The 25,172-nt window shown below is 62.1% G+C and overlaps 2 protein-coding genes across 2 annotated transcripts in view; both read left to right on the forward strand.

Moving 5' to 3' along the window:
• The first annotated feature begins 739 nt into the window (after window positions 1-739).
• On the forward strand, window positions 740-9,978 carry Il2rb (interleukin 2 receptor subunit beta). The gene is made up of 9 exons (XM_048349412.1): window positions 740-839; window positions 1,087-1,201; window positions 3,121-3,202; window positions 3,533-3,638; window positions 5,959-6,107; window positions 6,481-6,652; window positions 7,090-7,189; window positions 7,511-7,580; window positions 9,079-9,978. The coding sequence occupies exons 1-9, from the start codon at window positions 752-754 to the stop codon at window positions 9,799-9,801; spliced, it is 1,605 nt and encodes a 534-aa protein (XP_048205369.1). The 5' UTR covers window positions 740-751; the 3' UTR covers window positions 9,802-9,978.
• An 8,578-nt stretch (window positions 9,979-18,556) lies between these two features.
• Window positions 18,557-25,172, forward strand: part of Tmprss6 (transmembrane serine protease 6) — a 28,138-nt gene continuing 21,522 nt past the window's right edge. The window contains exons 1-2 of the mRNA XM_048349423.1: window positions 18,557-18,610; window positions 22,490-22,686. Of these exons, the coding sequence (XP_048205380.1) occupies window positions 22,491-22,686 (196 nt within the window). The 5' untranslated portion in view covers window positions 18,557-18,610; window position 22,490. The remainder of the gene's footprint in view (window positions 18,611-22,489; window positions 22,687-25,172) is intronic.

Consider the following 25,172-nt stretch of genomic DNA (forward strand, 5'->3'; position numbering starts at 1 on the left):
CTCACCATTCCTTCCGTTCCTTCCGTTCCTTCCGTTCCTTCCATTCCCCAAGGGGGTGAAGCGGGACCCTGGCGGGCCTCACCCCCGGCTTATTCCGTAACTTTGTTTTTCCCTTTGCCAGCTGCGTGTGTGCGTGCAGTACGGTGTGGGCACATGCCATGTGTGTATGTGTACCTGTGTGTGTGCGTGCGCGTGTGCGTGTGCTATGTATGTGTGTATTGCTGCTGTGTGTATGTCGCCCCGGGTCACTCCCACATCGCCCCATGTCACCCCACGGCACCGCGGGGCGAGTCCAGGGGACCCCCGGGTTAGCAGAGGAAAAGCCACAGGCACCGCGGCTGGTCAGGGAACGTCTCGGTGACGAGTAGCGTTGTTCATGGCTTGTGCCCCATGTGCAAATTAAACTCGATTGTAGGAAAAACACATCGCCTAGGGGTCGGCGCGATGCACAGTTCAGGAGACCCCAGGGAAAGTCTTAGAACCCGTGCCCAGAGCCGAGACTTATTTAAGGCTGGGAATGAGCGGCACGGAGATGGAGGCTGACCTCCTTTTCCATCTAGCCTGCTCCCGGAAGTTCTCCAGGGAGGAAATGCCTGAGCAGAGCCCTAAAGGAAAGGAGGAAGCAGTATGGAACAGACAGACCCATAGGTGCAAAGGTCCTGGGGTTGGATTGATTGGCTGAGTGGAGAGGGGCCCTGGGGGCACGGGTTCACGGCGAGGTCTCCCCTCCCAGCTCCACCCTGCAGCTGTAATGGCGGCCCCGGCTCCGTCCTGGTGTCTGTCCCTGCTCGTGCTCCTCCTGCCCCTGATTGCAGCCCAGGAGCCCCCGGCAGTGAAAGGTGAGGACCCCAACACCGGACAGCTGTGTCCCTGGGTGGAGGGGGGAGGCTGGGGCCCCTCCCAGACCTGCTTCTCTGAGGGGGGTCCAGCAGGAGACCGGGGAGGAGAGGAGGGGTGACAGCACCTCCCTGCAGGTTCTTCCCCACTCCCCTGCGGGCTCTGGGGTTCCGCGTCCTCCCATCACTGTCCCACCCCCCCCGGGGCGGCACCCGGCCGACCCCCACTCACGCCCTGCCTCGCCCACAGGCCGCCCCCAGCTCACCTGCTTCTACAACTCCCGAGCCAACGTGTCCTGCGTGTGGAGCCCCGAGGGCGGCGTGCCCGCCCAGCCCTGCCACATCCACGCCCGGTCGGACGTCCGGTGAGGGTCGCCGGCCACTGGGAGCCCAGGACCCTCACAGGGTCTGGACCAAAGCACCCCGCTCCCTCGGCCCGTCGGCTGGGGTACCCGGACTCCGAGGGGAGTCTGGAGATGAGCTGGGGGGCGGGGGGGGGGGCGGTTGGCCGACACTGGCCGTGGCTAGATTCCACTTCAGCCGCAGTGGGGGGGGGGGCGGGGGCGGTCATTGGGATTCCCCAACTTTGTGTGTGTGTGTGTGTGTGTGTCTAGCACCCAGCCTTGAACTCAGGGCCTGGGCACTGGCCTGGCCTGGCTGGTTTTGGAGGTGATCCTCGGGTCTCCCTCGGCCTGGCTGGTTTTGGAGGTGATCCTCGGGTCTCCCTCGGCCTGGCTGGTTTTGGAGGTGATCCTCAGGTCTCCCTTGGCCTGGCTGGTTTTGGTTTTGGAGGTGATCCTCGGGTCTCCCTCGGCCTGGCTGGTTTTGGAGGTGATCCTCAGGTCTCCCTCGGCCTGGCTGGTTTTGGTTTTGGAGGTGATCCTCGGGCCTCCCTCGGCCTGGCTGGTTTTGGAGGTGATCCTCGGGTCTCCCTCAGCCTGGCTGGTTTTGGAGGTGATCCTCGGGTCTCCCTCAGCCTGGCTGGTTTTGGAGGTGATCCTCGGGTCTCCCTCGGCCTGGCTGGTTTTGGTTTTGGAGGTGATCCTCGGGTCTCCCTCAGCCTGGCTGGTTTTGGAGGTGATCCTCGGGTCTCCCTCGGCCTGGCTGGTTTTGGAGGTGATCCTTGGGTCTCCCTCGGCCTGGCTGGTTTTGGAGGTGATTCCTCGGGTCTCCCTCGGCCTGGCTGGTTTTGGTTTTGGAGGTGATCCTTGGGTCTCCCTCGGCCTGGCTGGTTTTGGAGGTGATCCTCGGGTCTCCCTCGGCCTGGCTGGTTTTGGAGGTGATCCTCGGGTCTCCCTCGGCCTGGCTGGTTTTGGAGGTGATCCTCGGGTCTCCCTCGGCCTGGCTGGTTTTGGAGGTGATCCTCGGGTCTCCCTCGGCCTGGCTGGTTTTGGTTTTGGAGGTGATCCTCGGGTCTCCCTCGGCCTGGCTGGTTTTGGAGGTGATCCTCGGGTCTCCCTCGGCCTGGCTGGTTTTGGAGGTGATCCTCGGGTCTCCCTCGGCCTGGCTGGTTTTGGAGGTGATCCTCGGGTCTCCCTCGGCCTGGCTGGTTTTGGTTTTGGAGGTGATCCTTGGGTCTCCCTCGGCCTGGTTGGTTTTGGAGGTGATCCTCGGGTCTCCCTCGGCCTGGCTGGTTTTGGTTTTGGAGGTGATCCTCGGGTCTCCCTCGGCCTGGCTGGTTTTGGAGGTGATCCTCGGGTCTCCCTCGGCCTGGCTGGTTTTGGAGGTGATCCTCGGGTCTCCCTTGGCCTGGCTGGTTTTGGTTTTGGAGGTGATCCTTGGGTCTCCCTCGGCCTGGCTGGTTTTGGAGGTGATCCTCGGGTCTCCCTCGGCCTGGCTGGTTTTGGAGGTGATCCTCGGGTCTCAGCCCGCCTGCGGATCGCCGGGGCGTGAGACACCAGCGCCTTCCCCAATCTCTTCCCAGTCAAATGGGATTTCAAAAGACCCCCCTGGGGGCAGCTGTGGGGGCAGGGACCAGAGAAGCTGGGGGGTCTGGGTGTCCGAGGGAGCTGCTGAAGAGGCACCTGTCAGGTGTATTTGTGGGCGTCTGACCCCAGGCAGCAGGGGTGAGGAGAAGAGAGAGGGAGGGCCCCCCTCCTGCCCAGCCCTCTCCCCCCCCCCCCCCCGCCCCGCCGTGGCTGGTGATTTCACAGTCCTCTTAAGACTTTGCCCTAAGTCCCATGGAGTCTGGGGGGGCCTCTGGATGGAGGGTCACCCCTGCTGCTGGGGGCCAGGCTGGCATGGATGTTCTCTCCTCCTTAAGGAGCCTCCTTTGCTTATTAAGGCCCTGGAATGTGACCTGCCAGCTGCTTCCGGTGACCCCGGCTTCCTGCGCCTGTAACCTGATCCTTGCAGGGAACCAGGAGGTGAGTGCAGCCCGGGACGGTGGGGAGCTGGAAGTCAGGTGGGCCTGGACGCAGCCGTGTCAGCCAGGGGCTGCTAGGGCACCCAGAGAGGGGCTCCTGCCATCCCCTGCCTCCTGGGGTGGGGGGGGGCAGCACCCTAGTCGCAGTCATGGCCACAACCCCAGTGTGACCCTCAAGGTCAGGAAGAGTAGAGATTTGGGAATGGGGGCTCCCTCGGAGGGTCATTGTGAGGTCTGTGTCCTGTCCCCTCCTGTCCACCCCTCTGTCCTCCCCCCCCACCCCCACCCCTGTATGCTGGCAGCTCCTAGCCCTGCCCTTCCTGCCTTGCAGGCCCAGCGGCTGACGGCGGCCGACCGCGTCAACATCAGCCTGGTGTGCTGGGAAGGGCGGCGCTGGTGGATGGTGGCCACCCAGGACTTCAGGCCCTTTGAGCGTCGTGAGTGAGGAGCCAGGGCCCGGCCCGGGGGCCTGGGGCACAGCCCCGCCTGCCCCGCCTGCCCCGCCTGCCCCACCTGCCCCGCCTGCCCCACCTGCCCTGCCTGCCCCACCTGCCCCGCGCTGTGGTATCCTAGCTGCTGCCTGCGGCCCTGTCAGCTCCAGCCCTGCACCCGGCCACTCCAATCAATCCTTCCTTCCTCCCTTCCTTCCTTCTTTCCTTCCTTCCTTCCTTCCTTCCTTCCTTCCTTCCTTCCTTCCTTCCTTCCTTCCTTCCTCCCTTCCTTCCTTCTTTCCTTCCTTCCTTCCTTTCTTCCTTCCTTCCTTCCTTCCTTCTCTTCCCTTCCTTCCTTCCTCCTTTCTCTTTCCTTCCTTCCTTCCTTCCTTCCTTCTCTTCCCTTCCTTCCTTCCTTCCTTCTCTTCCCTTCCTTCCTTCCTTCCTTCCTTCCTTTCTTCCTTCCTTTCTTCCTTCCTTCCTTCTCTTCCCTTCCTTCCTTCCTCCTTTCTCTTTCCTTCCTTCCTTCCTTCCTTCTCTTCCCTTCCTTCCTTCCTTCCTTCCTTCCTTCCTTCCTTCCTTCCTTCCTTCCTTCCTTCCTTCCTTCCTTCCTTCTCTTCCCTTCCTTCCTTCCTTCCTCCTTTCTCTTTCCTTCCTTCCTTCCTTCCTTCTCTTCCCTTCCTTCCTTCCTTTCTTCCTTCCTTTCTCCTTTCTCTTTCCTTCCTCCCTCCCTCCTTCCTTCCTTCCTTCTTCCTTCCTCCTTTCCTTCCTTCCTTCTCTTCCCTTCTCCTTCCTTCCTTCCTTCCTTCTTCCTTCCTCCTTTCCTTCCTTCCTCATTCTTTCCTTCCTTCTCTTCCCTTCCCCTTCCTTCCTTCCTTCCTTCCTTCCTTCCTTCCTTCCTTCCTTCCTTCCTTCCTTCCTTCCTTCCTTCCCTCCCTCCCTCCCTCCCTTCCCTCCCTCGCTCTCTCTCGCTCTCTTTCTTTAGTCGTGGGGCTTAAACTCAGGGCCTGGGTGCTCTACCGCTTGAACCACAGCGTCACTTCCAGTTTTCTGGTGGTAAATTGGAGATAAGAGTTTCACAGAGTTTCCTGCCCAGGCTGGCTTTGAACCACGACCCTCAGATCTCGGCCTCCAGAGTAGCTAGGGTTACAGGCGTGAGCCACCGGCCCCCAGTGTGGCTCCGTATTTCTACCGTAAGGAATAGCCAGTTCTCCAAGCCATGAATGTGCCTCGTGGCACACCTCTGAGCCCTGGCACACGCCAGTCCCACAGCCTGGAAGGCTCTTTGCATCTGGGAGATTGTCACGCATCCTTCAAGGATCAGTGAAGAGTCACGTCTGCCCTTCCTACCTCTTTTTGCAGACTGTGAATGAAAGCCTGTCCCCATGTCTTCTTTCTGAGCACCCGCCCCAGGCCCCATGAATGGGGTACTCAGGGACTGTTGAGTGACTGAGTGTCCCTCGGACCTTGGGGCCACTGCTGGGGAAGGGGTAGGCTAGAGACCGGGATCCAGGCAGGGCTCGAGTGGCCGCCTGGCCTTGGTGGTGTGATCTGACTGGAGACCACTGAGTTCATCTAGACTCAGTTTCTCCATCTGTTAAGTGGGGACAGTGGGGAGGGGGGTTCCCAGGGCTGTTTAAGGGGTCTGGGCCAAGACACAGGGCCTGCCCAGCCTGGCATCAGCGCTAGTCAACGTTTGCTCAGTGTTACGTGTGTTCAGGAGCTCGGGGGCATAGAAACGCCAGTCAGTTGAGCTCTGGAAGCATGCCAGGTGACCACAGTCATGTTTGAAATACGAGGGGGCGCTGGGTGGTGGAGCATGGGCAAGGCTCGGGCCTACCACACACACACACACACACACACACACACACACACACACACACACACACACCCTAAGGAACCAATCAAAAGCAATAAGAAATTGAAAACACCCGCTTTCCCCCCTATAGATAGGTACTGGCAAACAATACCTATCACCGCGTCATAGATAAAATAGTGTGGAGAAGGGGCACGTAGAGCTCTCGGGTTGGTTTCGGTGTGGGGGTGCAGCGGTCCCAGCCTGCTCATTGAACCTGTGCCCAGTTATGTCCCAGCCCCCGCAGACCCCGTCGGTAGGCGTGGAAGTCCCCGTCGCCCACCCACCCCAGGCTGGCAGGGGGCAGGGGGACGGAGGAAAGAACCCCACATGTTTAGTCTGGTGGCCGAGGGGCGCCGCAGGGAGAAGCGAGGCAGGTGGGGGCCCGGGAGTGTGTGTGTGTGGGGGGCCAGGCACCATCTGTGACGGGGGCACCTGCCCGCTCTCCCCCCCGCCCCCCCCCCCCCGCAGTCCGCCTGAAGACCCCCGACGCCCTGCGGGCCAGCCACGTGGAGAGCCGCGCGTGCAACGTCACCTGGAGCGTGTCCCAGATCTCACACTACATCCAGCACGAGTTGGAGTTTGAGGTCCGGAAACGGTCTCCGGCCCACCGCTGGGAGGTGAGTGGCCCCCGTGGAGACTGTCCACACCTCTCCGCCCCTTCCCCCGCCTTTCCTTCCAGGGTGGGAACCGGTCCCCCCAGCTGTGTTCCCATCATCCCCAGATCCCACACTCAGAGACTCACACAGGCTCGGGCAGGCCAACGGGCGATCGAGTGCCGCCGATGGGTGTAATCCCGAGCCCTGGGCAGAGCGAGGTGTTGGGGTGTCTGGGGGGCTACCTGGTACTCGGGTGCCCTGGTGCTGCAGGCCAGCAGGGAGTCACCTCCAAGCCTGATAGGAAGGCAGCTGGGGGTGATCCTGGGGCTCGAGCCGGGAGATGGGCGGTCGGAGGTCCGGGGTGGCGCTGCTCAGCCCGCCGTCTGTACCCCAGGATGCCCCTGTGCTGAGCCTGAAGCAGTGGCAGCAGTGGATCTTTCTGGAGAGGCTCACCCCGGACACCGCGTACGAGCTTCAGGTGCGGGTCAGGCCCCGGCGGGGCGCCCACACTGTCTGGAGCCCCTGGAGCCGGGCCTTGGCCTTCCGCACAAAACCCGAGGATACGGGTAAGCAGGGGGAGGGGCAGGGCTGAGACCTGGGGGGCTGGGGAGCCCCTCACCCACCCTGCCAGCCCGCCTGCTCTAGCAGGGGCAGCAGAAGGGTTCCCACATTCCCTCCCCTGGTCCCTGCAGGCTGGGCCTGGTCTGCGGGGTCTCCCTGCAGTCTAGGGATGCGAGAGCCTGTCCTCCTTTGTGTCACGTGCCCAGTTCAAGCCCAAGCCACACTGGGGCCCTGTGTGGTCCCGGGCGGAGGTCAGGCATGGCCAGCCGGGTGGCCGTGGTCATCTTTAGTACCCCAGCCCGCCTGGCCGCCCGCCCACTGGGAAGGGAGTGGCGGGGAGGCTGGCAGGTGTGGGACCCGGAAGGGCATGGCTGCAGGGACCGGGCTGTCCAGACCCTCATGTGTCACGCTCTCCCCTCCCCGCCCCCTCGGCCCTGGCCAGCCCCTGCGCTCTGGACCAGGGCTACCCTGACCGTCGGCGGCGTCCTGGGCCTCATCATCTCTGCCTACTTCCTGGCTAACTGCCGGCACCTTGGGCCATGGTAAGTGAGCAAGTCAGCATCGAGGACAGCGTTCTCCTGCAGCGAGTGCTCCCTTGGAGAGTGCTCCCCATAGCAAAGTGCTCCCTGCCCCCATGGTGTGCTCCTTCGTTGAATGCTCCCCTCGGTGATGAGTGCTCCGTCGGGGAATGTTGTTCTCTCCGTGAGTGCTCCCTCAGCCAGTGCTCAGTCTGCATTTCTGAACGAGTGATTGGCCCTGGTCAGGCCTAGGCCCCCTCCCACCCCCTGGGTTAACGCCAGGACACTCCGCCCCCCCCCCATTCCCTGTCCCCACTCTTTATCTCTCCCCCCTCCCCTGGTCAGGCTGAAGACGGCATTGAGGGGCCACATCCCAGACCCCTCCAAGTTCTTCTCCCGGCATGAAGACGTCCAGGTAGGACCTGGGGTGTGCAGGGAAGGGGTGTGGAGATGCCCAGTGGCCATGGCTGTTGCCCTCCCTGAGAGAGCGCGCCCCGGCCTGCCGTCTCCGGCTGTGTGGCACTGTCCCCGAACGGCTCCCGAGCCACGCAACCCCGGGCTGGAATCCCGGCTCGGCCACTTCTCTGCTGTGTGTGGCCTTGGACGTGTGATACAGCCTCCCTGTGCCTCAGTTTCCCTGCCTGTGAGACGGGCAGAATGGGGGGGGGGCGTTCTTGGGTGTGGTCCTGGGAATGCTGTCTGGAGCGGGGCAGGCGCCCAGGGACCCCCTCATGCATTGCCATGGGCTTCCCGTCTCAGGATTCCTGGCAGGCCCCGTGCCAGGCACCGGCAGAACCACGTCCGCAATCACCTCTAAAGCCTGATGCTAAGGGCTCACGCCTGTCATCCTAGCTACTCAGGAGGCCGAGATCTAAGGATCCAGGTTCAAAGCCAGCTGGGGCAGCAGAGTCTGTGAGACTCTTTATTTCCACAGCTCCAAAGTGGAGCTGTGGCTCAAGTGGTAGAGTGCTATATAGAACCTTGAGCAAAAAGGCTTCAGGGATGGTGCTCAGGCCCTGAGTTCAAGCCCCAGGACTGGCCTTCTCTCTCTCTCTCTCTCTCTCTCTCTCTCTCTCACACACACACACACACACACACACACACACACACACACACACTGCAGCCCCTATGGCAGTAATATTGCATCTCCCTCAAGCTGGAACCTCCTAGCAGGTGGCAGATACTACCACCTGCCCCCCCTCCCCCTCTCCCCCCCCCCCCCCCCGGCGCCACCAACCTGGACCCTAGCTGTCTTGGCCCATCAGGATGCCTTCTGGAATCGTGGGCAAACGGCTCTAAAACAGAGGGTCTCTTGCCTAAGATACTCTTATTTTATTTAACTTGTATTTATTTGGGGTACTGGAATGTGAATCCAGGGCTTTATGTTTGCTGGGCAGGTACTTTCTCAGCTGAGGCTCCTGCCCAGCCCCTTTCTGGCTTTAGTTACTTTTTCAGACAGGGTCTCACAGTTTTTGCACGAGTTGGCCTTGGACTGTTGGGTAGGCTCGGTGGGATTACAGGCGTGAGCCACCAGACTCAGCCTTCTGGCTTTCTTGCTGGTTCGCTGGAGGGTCAAGAGCCTCAGGGACTTCCCTGTCTGGGCTGGATTACGGCTGCGATCCTCAGATCTCAGCCTCCGGAACAGCTAGGGTTACAGGGGGGAAGTCACCGGCTCCAGGCTTCAGCTCCGCTTTCTGGGCGGTGGATGTCAGGGGGAGGACCTGGAAGGAGGCAGCGCTGGGGGAAGGCCCCACAGGCACTGCGCTACACCTGCCCTGGGTGTTGCAAGCCCGGGGGTGTGGGGGGGGACTCTGGGTGCTCTGGGGCTTCCTGCCAGAGGGGAGGAGGAGCTGGGAGCTCGGGAGATGGGAGGAGGGACGCAGAGCTACCCTCCCCCCTTTCCCTCACTGCAGAAATGGCTGGCAGCACCCCTCCCCGCGTCATCCTTCAGCCCTGCCGGCCCGGCCCCGGAAGTGTCCCCGCTGGAGGTGCTGGACAGGGACGCCAAGGCCCCGCAGCTGCTGCTGCGGCAGAGCAAGGCGTCCTCACCCTCGCCCAGCGGCCGCTCGCAGGCCAGCTGCTTCACCAACCAGGGCTACTTCTTCTTCCAACTCCCCGACGCCCTGGAGGTGGAGGCGTGCCAAGTGTACTTCACCTACGACCCCTGCGGGGAAGAGGAGCCCCGGGCGCTGCCCCCGGGGCCTCCCCTCCTGCCCCTGCCGCCCAGCTTGGGGGACGAACATGCCTACTGCACCTTCCCCCCCGGGGAAGACCTGCTCCTCTTCTCCCCCGGCGTCCCGGGCGGGCCCAGCCCTCCACGCACTGCCCTTGGGGGCAGGGGGGCCAGTGAAGTGAGGCTGTCCTCCCCCCAGCAGGAGGGGTACCCCCAAGATGGGGGTGCCCAGCCCCTAGGGCCTCCCACGCCGGTAGCGCCTGGGTCACTTGTCCAGCAGGCACCGGCTGAGGCTAGGGAGGAGGCCCCTGCCTCCGGCCCCGAGGGGTGTGCTGGCTCGGCCTGGACCAGCCCTCCCGGTCAACGCCTGGGCAGGGCCCCCGCTGCTGGCCTGGCCCTGAACACGGACGCCTATCTGTCCCTCCAAGAACTCCAGGCCCAGGACCCCGCTCACCTGATGTAGGTGGGCACCAGGCCTGAGGAAGAGCTGGTGCTGTCCTGGCCCGTCCCCGCCCAGAGGCCCCTCCCAGCCCTCCTGTCAGCTGACCACGGCCAGATACCACCTGCTGCTCTGGGCCCCTGGGGGGGTGGGGGTGCAGACCCTCCCCCCTCTTTAATTACCGAGTCCCACGAAGCTTGTAACCCTAGCTACTCGGAAAGCTGAGATCTGAGGATGGCAATTTGAAGTCGGCCAGTGGAAAGAAAGCCTGCAAGGCACGGCTGTCCAATCAACCACCAACAAGCCAGAAGCAGAGCTGTGGCTCGGGGGTAGAGTGCCAGCCTCGAGCGAAGAGCTCAGGGGCAGGCAGCGCCTAGGCCCTGAGTTCAAGCCGCACTACTGGAAAGAAAGAAAGACAGAAAAAAAGACACTCCGGGGGTTACAGAGAATCCAAGGAGAAACGCCTTGCTGCTTCTCTTGTGGCTTCATCAGGACCTCATTCTGCTTGGCCCAAGGGTGGACACAGATTCCAGGCAGAGGGGCTCTGCTGGATCTTTCCTCTGGCCTCAGAGGTCAAACCCCAGGTCCAAGCAGCCCCCTACCGCCGCCAACCCCCCCCCAGCAGCCCTCACCTCCCACAGAGCTCCCCTCTTCCCCCTCACCCAATGCTCCCTACGCCCCCCCCTTCTCTGCCACCCCTCCTTCTCTTTGGCAGTCTGACCTGGTGGCCGCAGTGCAGCCGCTTTTAGGCTGTGCTTGAAGCTGATTGGGCGCCTGACCCAATGGCCAGCCTATGAGGAGCGTGATACAGAAGGCCTGTCCAATCACAGAGGCCAGGCCTGACCTAGCCAATCAGGCTGTTTCATGATTCTGCATTGGCGCTCAGGATCAGAGCAGGGTCCTGGGACCTGGTGGTTATGGAGGAGGCTCCTAAGGAAGGGGGAGAGGGGCTGGGGTCTGCAGGCCAGGGGGCAGGGTTAACTCATGTCCAGAATAAACCCCTTTCTTGAGTTCTGCGTCTTTACCATGGACAAAGCTCAGTTGTGGGTTAGGCTCACCTCCCACCCTTACTGTGCCAGACAAGCGATGCGTCCTAGGTCCCAGGGGCTCCTCTGAACTCGGCATCCTCTTTCTTTGCTGTGTGACTTGAGGCAACGCACCAAACTTCTCTGAATTCAGTGCCCTTATTCCCAAATGGAAGTTGCATTTGCTTATGGCCTTGAAGATTACTTGGGAAGGTTGTAGTTCTTAAGTCCTCGTCGAATTATCATCCATCTAATTTCATGGTCACTGGCTACCATCTTTTTTTTTTTTTGCCTCAGGGCCTGAGCACTGTCCCTGGTTTCTTTTTGCTCAAGGCTAGCCAGCACTTTGCCACTTGAGCCACAGCGCCACTTCTGGCCGTTTTCTATATATGTGGTGCTGGGGAATCGAACCCAGGGCTTCATGTATATAAGGCAGGCGCTCTTGCCACTAGGCCATATTCCCAGCCCTGGCTACCATCTTGTTCATTCTTTTCCCCCTCCTAAACCAGTTCACCTTTTTGTTTAAATACATTTATTAAAGGATCATCTTTCTACTGCTTCTGTAAATGGAAAACCAATTTTTTTAAGTACAACAAAATAAAACAATGTTTAAGAGTGGGCCGGGGTTGTGTAGCTCAATGGTAGAGAGCCTGGGTCAAATCCCTAGCACTGAATAAGAATAAAATAAAACCGTGTTTAAGTGCATTACCTGTTGGGAATCTGGTGTCTGTCAGTCTTAGAGGAGAGATTGGTAAGTGCTGGAAACGTGTTGAAGACCCAAGAGAAGCTCTGTCCTTGAGAGAGAGCAAGAGGGTGGTGGAGGGCACCTTTGCCACTGGGAGGAGTCACTTTCTCCTCTGTGACCTCTCCTGTAGCATGCCTCACATGTCTGGGCTTGGGGAAATACTACCCTTGGTTGTTGATATGGTTTTATAATATCTATCCATCGTCCTCTACACACCCATCCACCTAACCATCCATCTGTCTGTCCATCCTATCGGTCCATCCATCCACTTATCTACCTGCCCATCTTGTCTGTCTATCCATCCACTTACTACCTACCCATCCCGTCTGTCCATCTGTCCAGTCTATCTGTTCATCAAGCTATCCAGCATCTACCTACCCATCATCTGTTCATTTATCATCCATGCGTTCATTTATTCATCCATCCACCCATTCATCTTCTCCATCTAGTGTCTTATCTATTCACCCATCTATTGTCTGTCTACCTATCTCTGTCTGTCTGCCCATCTATCTAGCTATCATAGGCCGGATGCAATGTGGCATTCCTAAGCCTGCATTCGTGGCCGATGTTGGTTGTATTCGATCATTGCCTTCCTTTGTGTGGGCCCTCGGTATAGCTATACGTTTTCTGATACGGTGCCAGGAGCAAGCCCTAGCTGGCAAGCTTGATGAGAGCGGGTGACCCCTCTGGGACATGCAAGCGCTCAGATTCCGTACACGGGAGGAGCTCTTCTCTTCTCGCCTGGACTGACTTTCCAGGCAGGGAAAGCGGAGGCTGTGACAATGAGACAGGGCTCAGTGGGCAAGGGGGGCGCAGCTGTCCCCCGCCTGGCCCGGCGAGAGCCCCTCGCTGGTGCTGAGTGCAGAGGGGTCACCCACGGCAGCCACGGAGCGTGGCCAGGGAGGGGAGACAGGAGAGAGCAGCCGGCAGGCGGGGCTGGGGAGGGGACGGGGAGACAGGCCCACCGGGGTCCGGTTGCGCGTTAGCCGAGCTGTGCCAGCTGGTCACCGGGCTCATGGGGGCCCCTGAGAATGATCAGGAAGCAGTGCGTGTAGGGGGGCGGGGGGAGGTCTAACAGGTCTGGGGCTCCAAGGAAAGCGAGACGAGGTAGGAGGACGTGTGTCTCTCCATTTCTGTGCCCCGGGTACTCCTGGCCCTTTGCAGATGTGAACTCACGCAGGAGGGCGTGACATAAAACAGAACATAACACAGAACAAGACAAACAACCCTTGAAGAAGCCATGTCTCGCCATGGTTGGTGGTGAGCTGAGGGGGGCCGGGCCGGGGTGAGGGTAGGGCTGGCCACGCAGCTCTCCTCCTGCCCGCCTCCTCCCACACCATCACCTTCCACCACATCGAGCTCAGCCTCCTCCCGGGCCTCACCCCTCCTCCTCAGATCTTCCTACCTCCGGGGCTCGGCCAAGGTGGGTTTGTTTGTCTGGTGCCAGGAATTGAGCATGCCAGGGAAAACGTTCTACAACTGAGCCATACCCCAATAAACACACACACACACACACACACACACACACACACACACACACACACACAATTATTTGGAGACAGGGCGTAGCAACGTTGCCCAAGCTACTTTTGTTTTGTTTTTGTTGCCAGTCCTAGGGCTTGGATTCAGGGTCTGAGCACTGTCCCTGGCTTCTTTTTGCTCAAGGCTAGCACTGGGTGACTTGAGCCACAGCGCCACTTCTGGCTTTTTCCATATACGTGGTGCCGAGGAATCGAACCCAGGGCTTCATGTATGCAAGGCGGGCACTCTACCACTAGGCCATATTCCCAGCCCCCAAGCTACTTGTGAACTTGAGATCCTCCTACTTCAGCCTCCTGAGATGCTGGGGTTAGAGGTAGGGGCTACCAGACCCTGACTCAAGGTGGGTCTTGCTAAGGGCCACCTGTGATGAGGCCACTCGCTGCTTAGCCTCCGGTGATCTTCTGTTGTGCCCAGGATAGAGGCTGTAATTGTCCACCAGCGGTGGACCCTGGGAGCTGCGTCTCTGGGGCCCCAGTGGCTGAGCTGGGAAGTCAGGCCGGGTGGTTTCTAAGTGTGCTCCTAGCCATGAAGTCCTGGGCTCCCGGGAGCGGGGGGGGGGGGGGGGGGGGTGGGGGGACGACTGTGCTACGAGTTGGGAGTGGCTGCTCCCTGGATACGGTGTTGAAAGTGAGCTGTACAACTTGGGGGGGGGGTGGACCGGAGGGAAAGAGCAAGGGAAGGGGCCAACAAGAAATGCACTCACCACCTGACTGCTGTAACTGTCACCCCTCGGTGCCTCACCTTTGCGACAACAACAGAAAACGCAGGAGGGCAGCCGGGTGCTGGTGGCTCACGCTTGCAATCCCGGCTACTCAGAGAGGCTGAGGTGAGAGGCTGGCGGTTCAAAGCCAGCCTGGGCAGGAACGTTCTTATCTCCAATAAACTACTCAGAAAAAGCCTGAAGTGGCGCTGTGGCTCAAGTGGCAGAGCGTTGTTAGCCTTGAGCACAAAGAAGCTCAGGGGGCAGAACCGAGGCCTTGAGTTCAAGCCCCAGGACTGGCTTTGAGATTTTGTGCACAGGCAGAGGGAGGAGGAAGCAGCTGCAGGACAGGCCTGTGAGGGCTGGGGAAGGGGGGTTCGGGGGGCTGGGGGGCACCCACGGCAGAGCCTCTGGTTCCCAACAGCCCCCAGGGGGTTCCCTCTTCTCCTTGCAGCTCAGAGTGGTTCTGTGGCTGCCTCCAGGCCACACAGCTAGAACGCGGTGGATCGAGGATTTGAACTCGGGATCCATCATCCACCTCTAATGTCTGCCACGATCTCACTGTGAACTAGGGAGATGGGAAGGACAGGGGCTCGAGAGTCCCCAGCCACGGCGCCAGTTTGGTAGAGGAGAGGGGGTGTGTGCTCAGCTCCGGCTGATCCTCAGCACCCCACCTGCGCGCCGGGACCGTCCTGGGGCATCCCCTCGGCTGGCATTTCCCGACACCAGGGTGTGACGCGCGCACACGCACGCTTGTGGGCCTCTCTCCATCACCTGGCTGGGGGCAGGGCCAGGCAGGAAGCCTGAGCCATGTGGGGCGCAGGCTGTGGGCAGTTGGGGCGTCTGGTTCCAGGAAGCCAGGGTGCCGTGGGGCGGGGGGGGGAGGGGGGCGCGGGGGCAGGTGGCGCAGTGCCACACCTGGCCTGGTGCCCGCGGAGGGGGCGTCTTCCTGAGGGGCGCGGCCACGGTCTGGGAAGTTTGGGGAAGCCATTGGTTGAGATGGTTCTTGGTAACGGTTCGTTCATTTGCTCACTTGCTCCCCCCGTCACTCCACACACCTTTACGAAGGCCTACACTGCGGGGGCTGGGGGGGGGGTCCTCTACCCTGGAGACCCCTGGATCACCCTGGGGCAGTGGCTCCCATCCCCCACCCCCCCACGGCAGCCAGGTAGCCTGGGTTGAGACTTGGCTTTGCTGCCTGCCAGCTGTGATCATCTTGGGCAAAGCCTCCATTTCCCCACCTGGAGGGGGCCCACAGGAAAGGATTACATGGGTGTAAAGAACATAGAAGAATGGGCTGCGGGTGCGGAAGGGGGTGTGTGTGTGTGCGGATGGCCCGGGAGCAACAGACATGGCAGCTGACTCGCCACCGGCCTTTCGTGTGTGCCAGTTCTGGGGCTTGAACTCAGGGCCTTAGATTTTTTCCGCTCAAGGCCGGGGCTTCGCCGCTCGAGTCCTAATACCTCCAGTTCCAGCTTCTGGGTGGGTATTTGGAGGTAGGAGCCTCTCCGGTGGGTCTTCGTGGGCTGGCTTCCACCCACGAGCCTCAGAGCTCAGCCTCCTAAGCAGCTAGGCTCCCGCTGCCCCTGGCCAGCCCAGGGCCCCAGGGCACCGGGTCTCCCGCGGGCCCCTCGCTCCTCGGTCCCCCTCATCTGAGAGCTGGGGCCAGGGGTGCAGGGCCTGCGGAGGGAGAAGGAAGGGTTCGCCCAGGCGGCTGAGACGGCACGGCGGGCCCTCAGGGCTTCCTGCGGCCCAGAGCTGCAGGCGGGAAGTTCAAGACCAAGGTGTGGGCAGGGGCCGGGCCACCTGCAGCCGCCCTCGGCTTTCGGGAGCAGCCCTGGGCTTCACCTGCGTCTTCTCAGGTGCCTGTCCCCCACTCGGCCCCTTTAGAAGGGCGCCGGTCACCTGGGGTGAAGGGTCCCCTGGCGTCCTTCTGCTCCGGAAGGCCCAGCTTTCTCACCCACGCCGCACTGGGGCTCTCTGAGCTCCAGGGTGGGGCTGGGGACCCCGTGTCTCTCCCCAGGCCCGGCCCACCCCACCCCCCGCCAAGGCCTGCCGCTCCCCCAGGCCAGGCCAATCATGGCCCGTGGCTGCTGGGGACAGAGGGCACTGATTGTGCAAGGCCGTCCAGCCGCCGTCCTGCCCGTCTGGCAGGCAGAGGGGGGGGGGCTCGGGGTGTCTGTGCCCCAAACCTCATGGGGCCCCTGCTCCACCTCAAGCTCTTGTTCTGGGGAGGGCCTGGGGTGGCTAGGGGGCCCGGGAAGGGTGCGGGGCAAGCAGGGGGTGGGGAGAAGGTGGCCCCCCACAGTCCTGGGGGCCCTGCACCAGCCTCTCCTGGAGCCCAGGGCCAGCGTGGGTCCTGCAATGGACAGACGGGGCGAAGGCTCGGGAACCCCGGCTCATCAGGAGCCATTGCAAGAAGACAAGGCACGGAGCAGTGCCTGGTCCCCACAGAGGGGGCGTGGGTAACCCCTTACACCGCTCACGCTGCCCACTGCAGACACACTCCCCCTACACACACTGCTCACACTCACGCCACACACACCCGCTACACACACTGCTCACACTCATGCCGCACACACACCCGCTACACACACTGCTCACACCTCACGCTGCACACACCTCACACTGCACACACAACTGCTACACACCGTTCACACCTCACGCTGCACACACATCCTACCCCGCTACACACACTGGACACACCTCACACTGCAACACACACACCGCTACACACACTGCTCACACTCACGCCACACACACACCTGCTACACACACTGCTCACACCTCACGCTGCACACACTGCCCACACCTCACACCGCACACACAACTGCTACACACACTGCTCACACCTCACACTGCACACACACTGCTCACACCTCACACTGCACACACACTGCCCACACCTCACACACAACTGCTACACACACTGCTCACACCTCACACTGCACACACACTGCACACACCTCACACTGCACACACATCCTACCCCGCTACACACACTGCTCACACTCACGCTGCACACACCCGCTACACACACTGCTCACACCTCACGCTGCACACACCCGCTACACACACTGCTCACACCTCACACTGCAACACACACCGCTACACACATTGCCCACACGCTGCACACATACCCGCTACACACACTGCTCACATGCTGCACACACCCGCTACACACATTGCTCACACCACACACCCGCTACACACACTGCTCACACCTCACACTGCACACACATCCTACCCCGCTACACACACTGCACACACCTCACACCGCAACACACACTGCTACACACACTGCTCACACTTCACAGTGCACACACAACCGCTACACACTGCTCACACCTCAAGCTGCACACACACCTTGTTACACACTGCTCACACCTCACACTGCACACACACCCATGACACACTGCTCATACCTCACACTGCACACACACCCATGACACACACTGCTCACACCTGCTACAAGCATTTCTCACACCTTACACTGCACACACCAGCTACACACACTGCTCACGCCTCACCTGCACACACACACTACACACCTCCCTATACACACTGATCACACTGCGCAACAGCTCACACTGTGCACACACCTCACACTATACATATACCCCACCTGAATGCACACCCTGCTACACACACTGCTCACACCGGCACACAGCTCACACTGCACAGTCACTTCACGCTGCGTATACCTCACACGACACACAGGCCCCGACCCCCAGAATAGTGTGTGCTGCTGCACACATAAGCAATAAATGCACGCACACACTCTGTACGTGTCTCCGATGGACACACCTGCTACGCACACACGCACATTTCCCCAGCACACAGGGTGTTCTCACACACACACACACACCCCCACGCACACATCCCGGGATCCATGTGCCTAGGGTTCCGGGGACTTGGGGTGTGCCACGCCCTGGCTGCGGGACACACACACACGGGTGGGGTGTGAGCCCCTCCCCCCACCCCCGCGCCCACGGTAGCCGGGCACGGTCAGACTCACCGACCCCCCGGGGTCCCCCGTGTCCCCCAGCTCTTCGGCAGCGCGAGTGAAAGCCGTTCGAACCGTGCCGTTTGGAGCCCAAGGCGGCAACATGCCGTCAGCTCCCCACGTGGCATCGGGGTGAAACTGACTCCGGAGGTAACTCGCATCTCTCCCTCCCAGGGGCTTAGAAACTGGGCGCCCGGCCTCACCCACAAGCCTGAGCTGCCTCGGGTCAGCCTCACCCCGGTCGACCAAGAGTCACCCGCATGGCTGGCACTTTAGAACAACTTAGCAAACAGACACGGCATGCCCCCGTCCCCCCCCCCCCCCCCTGTCGGGCCAGTGGCTCCTCTGCTCTCACCTGTGTAGGCCAGCACACCGGCACCCCCCCCACACACCTTCCCCTACAAGGGGGCTCTGCACCCCCACTCCTCCATCGCCCCCTCTCACGCTCTCGGGGACCAGGGGCTGTTACCAGGCAGAAACGTCACCAGGCAACAGCCCCCTGGGGAGAGCTCAGGTCTCCCGCACCTGCCTGCCAGCCCTTGGGGTGCCCGCGGGGCCGAGAGGGGCGGGGCAGCCGCTGCCTGCCATCTGCCTCTCCCCTGTTTACCTGCGCCGGGTCCCAGTGCCGTCCCAGACCCAGAAGGAGGCCGATGGCGCTGGGGGCCACGGCCCACAGGGACAGCCCGGCCATGGCCCCGAGCCATTGATCCAGCGCCGGCCGGCCGGCCGGGTGGGGGTGGAGAGACCTTGGCCTGGATAAACAGAGGCTCCCGAGGCCTGCGTGCAGGCCCGGCACCCACCCACCATTCCCGCAGGTAAGCAGGGGCCCCCAGGAGAGGGGGGAGGGCCTAGGAACCCTCAAAGAGCCGGGCCCTGGCTCCGGGGACGGGGTGGGGGCGACTCTGAGGCCGGGCCTGCAGGTGACCTGCGAGCAGCCGGGGCCGGGCGCGCAGAGCCCGGGCTGGGGCTTCAGGAACTGAGCGGGCTTAGCTATTTAGATGTTTGGGGGGTGCTGAGGTGGGGGGGGTGGCTTCTTCCAGTGGCTGGGGGTTCTGGGAGCTGGAGGGCGGGGACAGAGAGCGGCTGATCATCAGGCTGGCCGTCCTTCCTCCATGCGACCGAGCTCCTCGGGGGGCTTTCCGGGCGGTGAGACGGGCCCGGGGGGCCCCCCACGCTGCAGCCGAGCGTGCCCACTCGGAGGCTCGGCTGGCATGTGTGCATGCGCGTGTGCACCCGTGTGTGTGCACGCATGCGTGGGGTCAGGGCATCCAGCCGGGAGTCCGAATGGCTTAAACAAGTGTGTGTACACAGCCTAGAGCACATGCGCGTGTCTCCGTGGGCTTGTGACTTCTGTGCGTGGCGGGGACCCTTCCCCCCCCCTCAAGCTAGCACCGCATCCTCCCATGCCCAACACCCAGGGATGGCAGCGCCGAGCGGGCTCCCTCCAGGCACCGGCCCGGCAAGCTCCTCCCGGGCTCCCCGAGTGCCCGCTGGGCCCTGACTAGAAGAATCCGCCTCCCTGTACCTCAGTTTCCCCACCAGTGAAAAGAAGCAGCAAAGGAACCAGCCATGGCCGCTGGGTGGGGTCTGTTTGTTTGTTTGGTTTGCCAGGTCCGAGGTGGGCACACGGCAGGACTTCCTTCCCACCACATGGTTGAATCTTGGTCTGGGTGGCCGGCACCCAGTGCTGTGCTGGCGGGGCGCAACCCCAGCCCGGGGCGATCGACCTAGGGACCCCCCCCCCGTCAGAAGGTTCCAGAGGGTAAGGGGGAGGGGTCAGGGGAGACAGGCCGTCGGGGCACAGTCCCCCCTCCCCCGCCTTCCAGGGCTCAGGGCCTGGAGACAGAGAGGATGCCCGCAGGGTGAACGGCACGGTGGAAAGGCTACCTGGAGGGGGCACCGCGTCAGCTGCGCAGGCCGGGCCAGGGCAAAGCAGGGCGTTCTGGGCGGTCTTCAAGTTCAACGTCTGCAGTGGATGGGAGCGTAGGGGACTCGGATGCAAGTGTCACAATCTGCTACCAGCTCTGGATCTGTCAAGTCTGCTTGCCATTCCTTCCCTGGCTGTGTGTGTGTGTGTGTGTGTGTGTGTGTGTGCGCGCGCGCGTGCCAATACTGAGGCTTGAACTCAGGGCTTAGGCACAGTCCTTGAGCTTTATTGCTCAAGATTAGTGCTCTACCATTGAGGTCACAGCTTCCCTTCTGGCTTTGTGGGTGGTTTAATTTGTGGACTTTCCTGCCCAGGCTGGCTTTGAACCCCCATCCTCAGATCTCAGCCTTGTGAGTAGCTCAGGTTGCAGGTGGGAGCCATCAGTGTCTGGCTCACTGTGGGGCTTCAGAAGAAAGCCAAGGCCGATGTCCCTGGGTGGGGACGAGGGTGGGGGGCAGGGAGGCTGGAGAAGTGGGCCAGCCACAGTCACCCCCGGTGCCTTCTGGCTCAGGGGTCTCAGCATCCATCCGTCCTGGGACGTCGTGTCCTCTCTGTGCCTGGCTCTGCCCTGGGGGGCGGGGGGAGGAAGGCCCTGCTCTTGAGCAGGGAAAGCCAGGCAGAGACCCAGGACCCGCAGCGGGCTGTGAGAGATGAGCGAGAGGAGTGTGGTAAGGGAAGGCTATTCAGGAGACGAGACACTTGAGTAAAGACTTACAGGAGGGGCTGGGGATATGGCCCAGTGGCAAGAGCGCTCGCTTCGTATACATGAAGCCCCGGGTTCAATTCCCCAGCACCACATGGGCAGAAAACGGCGAGAAGTGGCGCTGTGGCTCAAGTGGCAGAGTGCCGGCCTTGAGCAAAAAGGAGCCAGGGACAGTGCTCAGGCCCTGAGTCCAAGCCCCGGGGCAGGCCCTGGGGCAAACTGAAGGAAAAACACAGCAGAGAGATGGCTGGCTGGTGCAAAGGGCCTGCGGCGCTCGGGGTGGGAGGGAGGCCTTGCGAGCCCGGTGAGGCGTGGACCGGCTCGGCGGGGATTCGCTGGCGATGGGGACTGGATGACCCGCCGAGGCGGTGCCTGGGTGACCGTGGGGGTTGTGGGCCTCGGGGCGGGGGGGAGTGGGGGAGGCAGATGATGGCTCCTTTGTGGGCTTGGCCCTCGGAAGAGCAGGACAGCCAGGGGCGGAAGCAGAAGGAGGCGGCGGCAGGCTCCATGCCCACCGCCCCTCTCTCCGGTGGGATGAAACACCGCCAGGCGGAAGCATTTGCCACGAGCCCTGCAGGCCCAGTGCACAGCCTGGCCCTGAGCCGGTGCTGGGTAGCTGTGGGTGGGTGGTGACTGGGCAGAGGGGGCTGGGACCCCACGGCTGGTTCGGCTCCTGCACGGCGATGCCCAAGTCCCACTTCCCGAAGCTGCAGGAGAACCCCCTGCACCTGGGACCACCGTCTTAGCTGAACCCGCCACCCGTCCTGTCGTCCATCCTTCACGCTGTGGCAGGCCTCGTGCTGAACGAGACACAGGCCCCGTGTTTACATAGCCCTGGCTGCCATCTTCCTACCTCTGCCTCCCAAGTGCTGGGATTACAGGCATGCACTACTGCACCTGCCAGGCGGCTCAGTCATTGATTGAGTGTGTGTGTGTGTGTGTGTGTGTGTGTGTGTGTGTGTGTGTGTGCATGCTAGTACTAAGGTTTGAACTCAGGGCCTGGATGCTGTCCCTTAACTTTTTTCTTTCAAGACTAGTACTCTACCACTTGAGCCACAGCTCCACTTCTCTTTGCTGGGTAACTGGCAATAAAGAGCCTCACAGGATTCCTTGCCCAGGCTACCTTCAAACCATGCTCTTCAGATCGCAGCTTCCTGGATGAGTCCCTGGTACCGCTACAGCCAGGTCTTTATCAAATAGAGACAAGGCCAAAGCTAGACATGAGATTGATCAGATTGAGGGTCACCAGGGAGGAAGCTCAACCAGCCGGGCCCTGGAGCCTTGGATCCGGCCAGCCAGTGGTCTAGGAGGACCCCCCCCCCCCAATCCCGGAGGCCTGCTGTGGCTGTCCTCTGGCAGTCTCCAGAGTCAGTGCGGCATTGTGCACACACACTGGACAACCCGCAACCCTCACCTGCTGCTCTGTGATGCTGAGCAAGAGACGTAGCTTCTCTGGGCCTCAGTTTCTTCATCTGTCAGATGCCAGGTATCCAGACCGCACTGAGAAGATGGGGCCAGGAAAGCCCTGGACCAAGCTGTTGCTAGGACACCCTTGGCCCCGGTTTCCTCATGTTAGGGGAGGCAGAGCACCCAGGGGCACTCGGAGGCTTCCCTGGGAGGAGGTGTCTGGGGTACCCAGGCTGAGGAACAGGATTGCGCGGGGACAGTGAGGACCCTAGCTAGCTAGCTTCCCCGGGCGATGCGAGGACGAATGAGGTCATTCAATGAACATTGGCTTTTGTTCCCTTCCCTGGCAGTAAGAGACTGAGAGGTTGGGGAGGCAGAGGGTGGCTCGGCACAGGGCAGGCTCGGCGCTCCGGGGAAAGGACTCTGCTGGTGCTATGGGGAGCCCACTGGTCACACTGTGCATGGAGGGGAAACTGAGGCAGGCTTCTGCAACCCTCACCCCTGTGGCCCCACTTCTGTCTGTGGCCACTGGGTCAGGGGCACCACAGGAAGGGAAAGGTGGGGGAGACGGGAGGGCCTACCTAGCCAGGGCTCAGCAAAGCCTCCCCCCAAAAAAAAATGACAGGCTGGTTTCTAGCTTTGCTCTTTTCCTACCAGGATGCCCAGGGCCGAGGCCCCCCAGGCGGCTGGTGGACAGGGCGACGGAGGTGACGGAGATGAAGCAGAGCCGGAGGGGATGTTCAGGGGCCCCGAGGACACCAAGAGGAAAGCCCGGGACTTCCTCCGCCTGGCGCCGCTGTGGCTGGTCCTGGCGGCGTTGGCATCGGCGGGGGTGATACTCTGGTACTTCCTAGGTAACTACGTGGGTCCATCTGGACACCCAGGGAGGGGTGACCATGGGGTGCACAGTAGGGCAGGTTTGCATCCCCAAAATGTCTGGACACTCCCTGAGTGATCCTGGGCAAGGCCCTTCCGCGCCTGGGCTTGTCCTCTGCACCTTGGGGTGGGCATGCTGGGTTTTGTTGGAGGGGCTCCAGGTTTGCTTCCTGCTTCCACCCGCTGGTGACGCAGGGCTCTGTCACACCCAGGCCCGGGGACCCAACAAGCAAGGAGGGTAAACATGGCTGGCCCCTGCCAGCTCCTCCGGGGGGACCCCCCCTCCTCCCGAGGCTCAGAGCCAGCCCAGCTGACTCAGATGCCGGGAGCCCAGGGGCATCGCTGGTGCCAGATACCAATTAGTGTCTCTGCTCACTTGAGCCCAGCCTGGGTGCTCCTCTGGGGAGGGGACCACAGGGCGGTGACCTCTGGGTCTCCAGGGCTTGGCTGAATGGAGAGCATAGGGCTGGGGGCCTCTCTAACTTGGGCCCTTTTTCCTGGTGTCATGGCCCTCACTCTGCCGCCTGGGGGGGGGGGGCGGTTCTCAGGAGCAGTCCGGGTGCTCCTTCCTCCCTCTTATCCATCGCACCATGCTCTCGGGTGGCCAGTGTCTTCCTCAGAAGGATGGAGTCTGAGTCTGTCTGGTCCATGCCAGGTCCAGGCTTTCTTCTAGGGAAGGAATGGGTCGACTGGGGTAGAGCACACCTGAACAGTGTAGCTACGGAGTCATCCACTCGTTCGTTCACCCACTGGCCCATTCATTCCTCCACTCGCTGTCACCCATCTGTTTGCTCATTCATTCACTCAGAAATCCATTTGTTCCTTCTTTCCTTCCTTCCTTCCTTCCTTCCTTCCTTCCTTCCTTCCTTCCTTCCTTCCTTCCGGACCCTCTGCACTCTCACGCTTTGGCGGCACCCGAAGATGAAACTGTAACGTGGGCAGGCACCATGGGAGAGGGCTGAGGGGTTGGGAAGGCCCCTGCTTGCTTAAATGCTGAGCAAAAGCCGCAGGGTGCTTCCTGGATCAACCTCGGTGGAATCCCAGGCCCGTCGAGGGGCGCTGGGGCCGGGCCCGGCCGCCGGGGGGTGGATCTGCCCGGGCGGCGCCGAGGGCGCGGAGGGCAGCTTGGCGGGGACCCCAGGTCCTCACTCCCACCCCCCCCAGCAGCGCGGCTGGGGGCCGCCCCGCCAGGCCTCCGTGGCGGGGTAAACCCGGGAGCGCCAGGCTGGAGGGCCAGGCTCGCGCGGCGGGGAGGGGAGCTGGGCCCCCGGTGAGGCGCGGAAGGCTGCGGGGGGGGGGGCCGTCCAACCACAGCTGCCGGCGACGGGCGCCCCCAAACCCCCCAGTAGCAGCCCGCTACCCGGCCCGGCGCTCACTCCCCAGGCCTCCAGCCCGGCTCCCCCACCCGGCCCAGCCGCAGCGTACGCTCCGCCCCTTCCCTGCGCGGGCTCCGCCCCTTCCCGCGCTAGCCCCGCCCCCTCCCGCGCACGTTCCGCCTCCCTCCGCGCGGGCTCCGCCCCTTTCCCCGCGTGGGCCCCGCCCTCTCTCCGCCTCCCCTGCTTTGCCCCCCCCCCCCCCCCGCGCATGCTCAGCTTTCCCCTAGCGGGAGCGCCTAGCTCGAGCCCCTCCCCCTGGACGAGCACCACGCCCTTGGCGTGCGTTCCCCGTTCCCCCCCACCCCCCACCCCCATCCGTGGGAGGCTCGGTCCTCCCGCAGGGCCCTCGCGGCCTGAGGATCCCCTCAGCAATGTCCCGCAGGTCCTGTGCGGTGTTCCTGGAGCGCCACCTGCAAGGCCCCTCCGCCCCAGCTGCAGCCGCCGGGCAGGGGCTCTGGGCGGCCTGTGTCCTCACCCTGTCCAGGCGGCTGCACCCTCCCCCGGCTGCACGCGGGGTCCCCAGTCCTCCTCCTTTCCTCCGCCCCTTCCTTCCGCAGCGGGTCTTTCTCCACAAAGCAGCGGAGGGATCATTTTGTGAAACCAGCTATCTGGCCTTACTCCCGCCGCTCACCCACCTCCAGGCGCCCCAGAGCAAAGCCCCCCACCCACCCCCGCCTGCATTTCTTCTCCCCACGCTGGCCTCCTGCTCGCCTCTAGGCTAACTCGAGCAAATCTGTGCCTCTTGGCCTTTGCACCTGCCGGTCCCTCTGTCTGGGATACTTTCCACGGATCTGCACCTGCGTGGCTGGCTGATTCCCCCTTCTTCTTTGCCCCCGTGCTGAACCCCAACTTCCCCGATTGGACAGCTCCTACCTCCTTCGCCATGTCAACTAGCTCACAATCTCTTCTGGGCTTATTGTTTCTCGTTGTTACACGGATTTACTTCTAAGTGCCTTAGATCAGTCTCTACACACAGCAGGCTCGAAATAAACATTTGTCCAGTAAGGGAATCGGAGTATAAACCAGGGCTGTAGGTCCACTCTGCGTGCGTGTGTGTGTGTGCCAGTACTGGGGCTTGAACTCAGGTT

Source organism: Perognathus longimembris, chromosome 1, assembly GCF_023159225.1.
Source record: "Perognathus longimembris pacificus isolate PPM17 chromosome 1, ASM2315922v1, whole genome shotgun sequence".
NCBI lineage: Eukaryota > Metazoa > Chordata > Mammalia > Rodentia > Heteromyidae > Perognathus > Perognathus longimembris.